We start from the raw sequence: 7,495 nt of genomic DNA on the forward strand, positions 1-7,495 counted from the left end.
ACACACACACACACACACAGTACACGAATTTCGTGCACCGGGCCCTAGTATATTTATAAGAAAACAGCCAAACAGTTTTCCAGAATGGCTGTACCATTTTGCATTCCCACCAACAATGTATGAGATCCAATTGCTCTATATCAAGTGTGAAATTGTTTGTTTGTTCTTTAATATATTTTATTGATTTTTTACAGAGAGGAAGGGAGAGGGATAGTTAGAAACATCAATGAGAGAGAACCAGCGATCAGCTGCCTCCTGCACATCTCCCACTGGGGATGTGCCCACAACCAAGGTACATGCCCTTGACTGGAATCGAACCTGGGACCTTTCAGTCCGTAGGCTAATTCTCTATCCACTGAGCCAAACCGGTCAGGGCAAGTGTGAAATTGTTTTACATTTAGGCCTATGATCCCTTTTGAGTTAACTTTTGTATGAGGTGTGAGGTGTGTCAAGTTTCATTTTCTGTATGTGGACACCCATTTATCCAGCACCATTTGTTACAGACTATCCTTTCTCTATTGTCATTGCACTTTTGCCAAAAATTAACTGACTGTATTTGTGTGAGTCTATTTCTGGACTATCTAGCTTTTTTCATTGGTTTGTGCCTCCCCTTTCATCAATATCATGCTGTCTGGATTATTATTAGTAAGTTTTGAATTTGATAATGTGAGTCCTCCAACTTGGTTCTTTTACAGTTTTTTTACTTTTAATTTCTTTATTGATTAAGGTATTACATATGTGTCCTTATTCCCCCGTTACGTCCCCCTTCCCCCACTCATGCTCTCACCCCCCTGTTGTCTGTATCCATTGGTTAGGCCTATATGCTTGCATACAAGTCCTTTGGTTGATCTCTCCCCCTTACTTTCACCCTACCCTACCTTCCCTGTGAGATTTGACTTTCTGATTGATGATTCTCTGTCTCTGGATCTGTTTTTGTTCATCAGTTTATGTGTTCATTATATTCCATAAATGAGTGAGATCATGTGATATTTATCTTTCTCTGACTGGCTTATTTCACTTAGCATAATGCTCTCCAGTTCCATCCATGCTGTTGCAAATGGTAAGAACTCCTTTTTTACCGCAGCATAGTATTCCATTGTGTAGATGTACCATAGTTTTTTAATCCACTCATCTGATGGGCACTTAGGCTGTTTCCAAATCTTAGCTATGGTGAATTGTGCTGTGATGAACATAGGGGTGCATATATCCTTTCTTATAGAATTGTTTTAGCCATTCTGGTTCCTTTGCATTTTCATATAAATTTTAGAATCAGTTTGTTGATGTCTATAAGAAAGTTTGCTGAGATTTTTATAAGGATTATGTTGAGTTTATAGGTCAAATTGAGGAGCATCTTAACAATACTGATTCTTTCATTCTATGAACACAATATACTCCATTATTGAGCATACAGGACTTTGTTCCTTTCTGGAGATTCCAGGAGAGAGTGTCTTCTTGCCCTTCCAGCTTCTAGTGGCTACCTAACATTCTTTGGCTCATGGCTCCTTCTCCGTCTTCAAAGTCATCAGTGTAGCATCTTGCTGTGTCTTCCTTTTATAGTCATACTAGAGGCCTAGTGCATGAAGTTTGTGCAGGGGGTGGGGAGGGTTGTCCTTCAACCCAGCCTGCACCCTCTCCAATCTGGGACCCTTCGAGGGATGTCCGACTGCCCGTTTAGGCCCAAACCCAGTGGGATCAGGCCTAAACGGGTAGTCAGACATCCCTCTCACAGTCCAGGACTGCTGGCTCCCAACTGCTCACCTGCCTACCTGCCTGATTGCCCCTAAACGCTTCTGCCTGCCTGCCTGATCACCCCCTAACCACTCCCCTGCCAGGCTGATCTACCTCTACCTGCTCCCCTGCTGGCCCAATTGCTCCTAACTGCTCCCCTGCAGGCTGGTCACCCCCAACTGCCCTCCCCTGAAGGCCTGGTCCCCCCCAACTGTCCTCCCTTGCAGGCCTGGTTGCCCCCAACTGTCCTCCCCTGCTGGCCTGATTGCCCACAACTGCCCCACACCCCCTTGCAGGCCTGGGCCCTCCCAACTGCCCTCCCCTGCTGGCCATCTTGTGTCCACATGGGGGTGGCCATCTTGTGTGTTGGAGTGATGATCAATTTGCATATTACCTCTTTATTATATAGGATCTTCTGCCTCTCCCACTTTTAGAGACTCTTCTGATTACATTGGCTCCAGTCAGATAATAATCCAGGATAATTTTCCTATTTTAAGATCAGCTGATTAATCTTAATCCTGTGCAACCATAATTCCCCTTTACCATGTCAGATAACATATTCACAGGCTAGTGACTTATAGCTTGCTAAAAAATATTTATTTTAATCTGTTAGATTTTTTTAAAAATTTATTTTTAATTGTGGTAAGAAAATATAAAATTTGCCATCTTAACCATTTTTAAGTATACAGGCTCAATAGTGTTAAGTATATGCACATTATTGTGCAACAGACTTCCAGAACTTTTTCATCTTGCAAAACTTATACTTCATAATAAACAACTTCCCTCATTTCCCCCTCCTTCTCTTGTCCTTGGCAGTCCCCATTCCTCTTTCTGTTTTTATGAGTTTGACTACTCTAGATACTTCATAGAAGCTCAGTCATAAAGCATTTGTCTGTGACTGCTTATTTTACTTAGCACAATGTCCTCAGGATTCATCATGTTGTCGTGTGTGACAGGATTTCCTTCATTTCTAAGGCTGAATAATAGTCCGTTGTTTATATATACACCACATTTTAAAAATGTGCTCATCTGTGAATCGATATTTGGGTTGCTTTCCTTCTATCTCTTGGCTATGGTAAATAATGCTGTTAGGAACATGGGTGTGCAAATATCTCTTCAGTATTCTTCTCTAAATTCTTTTGGATATATTCCCCAAAGTGGGATTGCTGAGCCATATGATAATTCTATTTTTAAGTTTTTGAGGATTTGCCATAGTGTTTTCTATACTGGCCACATTATCTTACCTTCTTACCAACAGTACACAAGTTTTCAAATTTCTTCACATCCCCATCAAATCTTGTTATTTGCTTTTGGGGTTTTTGTTTTTTCTAGTAGTCCTAATGGCTGTGAAGGGTATTCCTCATTGTAGTTTTGATTTGCATTTCTGTAATGATTAGATTGATATTGAGCATTTTTTATATGCTTTTGCTGGCCATTTGTATATCTTTGGATACATGTTTATTCAAGTCCTTTGCCCATTTTTTAATCAGGTTATTTTGTTGTTGAGTTGTGGGTGTCCTTTGTATTTTCTGAATATTAACTCCTTATCACATATATGACTTGCAAACATTCCCCTATTCTATAGGTAGCTCTTTTACTCTGTTCATTGTGTTCTGTGCAGAAGTTTTTAAGTTTGATGTAGTCACATTTTCACATTTGCTTTCATATTTACTTTTACTTTGTTGCCTGTGCTTTTGGTGACATAGCCAAGAAATCACTGCCTAAACCAGTTGACTTAAAGCTTTTCCACTGTTTTCTTCTACAAGTTTTATAGTTTTATGTCTTGGTGTTTAGCTCTTTAATCCATTTTTATTTAAATTGTGTATATGGTATAAGTTAAGGGTCCAACTGTCTTCTTTTGTGTTTTCTCAACATCATTTGTTGAAGAGACTTGTGTTAGATTTTTAAAAATGCCTTGAAATAGAGTTTGTGAGATCTTTCTTTTCAAAGCAGGGATGGGGAATATCCAGCCTGCAGGCCATATAAGGCCAATGAAATCATTTGGTCTGGCTCTGCCAAGGCATTAGGGGTGAGTTAATTAATTATTTGACCAAATAGAGCAGGCTGATTTGTAAGTTGATAATTCTGTATGGCCTGCGAATGATGTTATAAATATCTAAATGGCCCTTGGCAGAAAAAAGTTCCCCACCCCTGATTTAAAGGATTTTTCACACACCAAAATTTGCCTTAATCATTTCTTAGTTACTGATATTGATAGAATTTCAAGTTTTATAGGTATGATGCAGAACATTTTTTTTTTTAAATATATTTTATTGATTTTTCACAGAGAGGAAGAGAGAGAGATAGAGAGTTAGAAACATCGATGAGAGAGAAACATCGATCAGCCGCCTCCTGCACACTCCCTACTGGGGATGTGCCCGCAACCCAGGTACATGCCCTTGACCGGAATCGAACCTGGGACCTTTCAGTCCGCAGGCCGACGCTCTATCCACTGAGCCAAACCGGTTTCGGCTTAAAAAGGTAATTTTTAAGTGATTGTTAAGCCCTTTTGGTTGTGGAGTTTTCACATTTGGGGTTTTTTTGAATCAAACTTCTGTGGTATATTAAAATTAAATGTTTGTATAAGGCAATTCCCAATTCATTCTGTATTTCTTTCAAATGCTAAATTTAAAATAATGTGAGCTAACTCTCTAAAAAGAAATGTATTCCAACCCAAAGTAAGTGATATAGAAATGTTACATAATATTTCCTTTTTTGCTTATAGGGAAGCAGCACGAGAGTGTCGTAGAAAGAAGAAAGAATATGTGAAGTGTTTAGAAAACAGAGTGGCAGTGCTTGAAAACCAAAACAAGACACTGATTGAAGAGCTAAAAGCACTTAAGGACCTTTACTGCCACAAATCAGATTAATTTGGGATTTAAATCTCACCTGTTACATTGGACAAAGAACTGGCTTGGCCACAACCAGAAAGACAAAATAAACATTTTATTTTCTAAACATTTCTTTTTTTCTATGCGCAAAACTGCCTGAAAGCAACTACAGAATTTCATTCATTTGTGCTTTTGCATTAAACTGTGAATGTTCCAACTCCTGCCTCCACTTCTCCCTTCAAGAAGTTTTCAGCACCAGGAATCATGAAGAGACTTCTGGAGTTCATCCCCCATCCTCCTTAAGAAGTAATTATAAATTGATGGGGGAAATGAGGAAAAGAAAAATTTTTTTAATGATTTCAAGGTTTGTGCTGAGCGCCTTGATTGCCTTAGGGACAGAATTACCCCAGCCTCTTGAGCTGAAGTAATGTGTGGGCCACATGCATAAAGTAAGTAAGGTGCAATGAAGAAGTGATTGCCAAATTGACGTTTCCACATTTTCATTGTGAATTATGTAAAATCATTAAAAGAAGTACCCTCTAAAGAATGGTGTTGAAGAAAGTAAGAATGAATTTGGAGTGCTTTCTATGTACAATTTCTTCAATACTGAAAACGTCCTTGATTCTTAAAAACATTCTGTATTAACTACAGTTCTTCCATAGGGCAGTTGTTGCTTCTTAATTTAGTTTTGTATGTGTTCAGCATTTTTGAATACATTAAAAGAAGTAACTAACTGAATGAAAAGGCATGGTATTTTAATTTTAAATTAAATTGAAATAAATGTAAGTACAAATTTTGTTTTAGTTAGTACTAAATTCTTAGTAAAAAGATGCTCTACTCAAACCAGCCCTCTGAGTTATATAGCAAGGTTTTTAAATAAATGTTTTTGTCATCGCCTTCAAAAATATTTATATTGTCACTCATTTACTTAAAAACAATTTCTAATTAAACTGTTCCCATTTGCACTTACATTATACCACCAATAGGAAAGCCTTCAAAATGTTAAAGCAAAGTAATATGTTTGTTTATAAAATGTGTTGTAGGAAAATACTTATTTTAAATCTTTCCCGTATTAACATACTTTAACAGAATATCTCTACTGAATTTGTTTAATGAAGTTGTAAGAATATAGCTCTGAAAAGTACACTATTAGATGTGACAAGGGAGGTAATTTTCTTCAGACATGTTTGAATGACTGCTGTACTCTACAACATTTAGATTATCATTCTTGCTAAGTATTTTTCTTCTTCTAAAAAGGATAATTATGCTTTCAGTTTCCAGTATGCTATACTAGTATAGTCTGTCATTCTATAAAGGAGATACCTTTTTTAACTCCTGACTGGAACAGTCTGTGCTTATATGTACCATACATTGTTTCCAATACTTTCTGTTAATTATTCATTTTATCACTAAGCCTGATAAATCTAAAAATTATTCTTTAATAGAAAAATAAGACTAATAAAAGAAAAATAAAACTAAGGTGGATTTTAAAAATTGGAGACTGACATAATGTTAGATATCATTTCTCATTTGAGAAGGTTATTTCTTTTAGAAGAGAGTCAAGAAAATTAATATTTTATGTTTAATTATGGGTTATTTTTTAAAGTTTACTTTGTTAATGTGTTAAAATATGCAGATGGGTGTTAATTATTGGGTCAATTTTTTTTTAAAGAAAAATTTTTAATTAATATTTGTAAAAGGTATATTTCTGTTTGTAACAAACCACTGCCTTTTTTCAAGGATGAACAGAGTTTATGAAGGAGCATCATAAGAATTGAGTGATGTAGTGTATTTGGACAATATACCAGATGCTCAACAAGGCTTTCAAACAACTGTAAAGATTGATGTTTATCCTGCTGAGCTATTGGGGAATGTTATAGTGTAAAAATTATTTGTATACCAGTATAGAGATGTCATTTTTCAAAACTGGTTTAACAGAAACCAAGCAAAATCACAAATTTGTTCACCAACTAGAATTCTTTCGTAATTAGTCAAAGTGAACATTTTGAATGTCATAAGCTTTATAAATGAAAATTGCCTAGTATTTAGCAAGTTATAAATAAAAGTTACATGTTTTTCAAAAGTTAGGGCTTTCTATTTAATAAGAAATTTGGTGGTCCTCTTAGTCCCTGATGAATCAAGGCAATCACTTTCATATTAACTGGTTGGATTTTTAAGTTATAAAGACCAGGTCCTTTATACCTTGAGGATGATTGCACTGGTTTGAAGTTAGTTACTTAAATGGTGAGATAACAAATGTATTCTGTTGCTAAATCTGTTTTAGACCCTTGGAGAGACTTGAAGATTTCAGTTTATAGAAATTAGGCATCTTTTGTGCAGACCTTTTTTTTTTTTAAACAAGAATTGGGGGAAAGGTTAGTTTTTATGCATGCAACTTTGAGAATTTTTATTAAGAAAATGACATAATGAAAAAAAATATTGTAGCCAAGAACATAAATGGCCATGTTACCAGTAATAATTGTTTTTTTCTCTTCTTATTGGCCAAAAGGGAATGAAAATGTTATCATAGGAATTTGTACATATGCTACTGATTTGCCTAGAAAATAGTTTGGTATCACTTTGCAAACATAGGGCCATGTGGCACTTTTATCTATAGGACAGATGAATAGAGATGAAGTGGATGGGTTTATTTTTGATATTACTCTTATTAGTTTTCAAGCTTTGATAGTGTTTAACTGAAAAGTGGTTTAGAAAGGGCTAGATCCAATGTGTTCACATTAAAAAACTGATATCAGATGTAATTTTAAGTTCATTTTTTTCAAACTCAAGTACCATATTGGCAACCATAATACTGTCATGGGTGCTGTGTTCTTTAGATATTCTTGGGGGGGAATGGCATTTGTATGATATATGTGTACATATATATATATATATACATACAGTATATAATCTGAAGCTCTGAGAGCTCTTAAGTC

The 7,495-nt window shown here is 36.0% G+C and overlaps 2 protein-coding genes across 6 annotated transcripts in view; one reads left to right on the top strand and one right to left on the bottom strand.

The window, feature by feature from the left end:
- CREB1 (cAMP responsive element binding protein 1) overlaps positions 1–7,321 on the top strand; it is a 74,756-nt gene extending 67,435 nt beyond the window's left edge. For all 5 annotated transcript variants that reach the window (XM_006759428.2, XM_015561116.1, XM_015561117.1 and 2 more), the window contains one exon: positions 4,454–7,321. In XM_006759428.2, coding sequence (XP_006759491.1) covers positions 4,454–4,598 — 145 coding nt within the window. In that variant the 3' untranslated portion in view covers positions 4,599–7,321. The remainder of the gene's footprint in view (positions 1–4,453) is intronic.
- Positions 1–7,495, bottom strand: part of METTL21A (methyltransferase like 21A) — a 22,511-nt gene that overhangs the window by 2,369 nt on the left and 12,647 nt on the right. The window lies entirely within an intron of this gene.

The sequence above is a fragment of the Myotis davidii genome, unplaced genomic scaffold (genome assembly GCF_000327345.1).
Source record: "Myotis davidii unplaced genomic scaffold, ASM32734v1 scaffold394, whole genome shotgun sequence".
Classification (NCBI taxonomy): Eukaryota; Metazoa; Chordata; class Mammalia; order Chiroptera; family Vespertilionidae; genus Myotis; species Myotis davidii.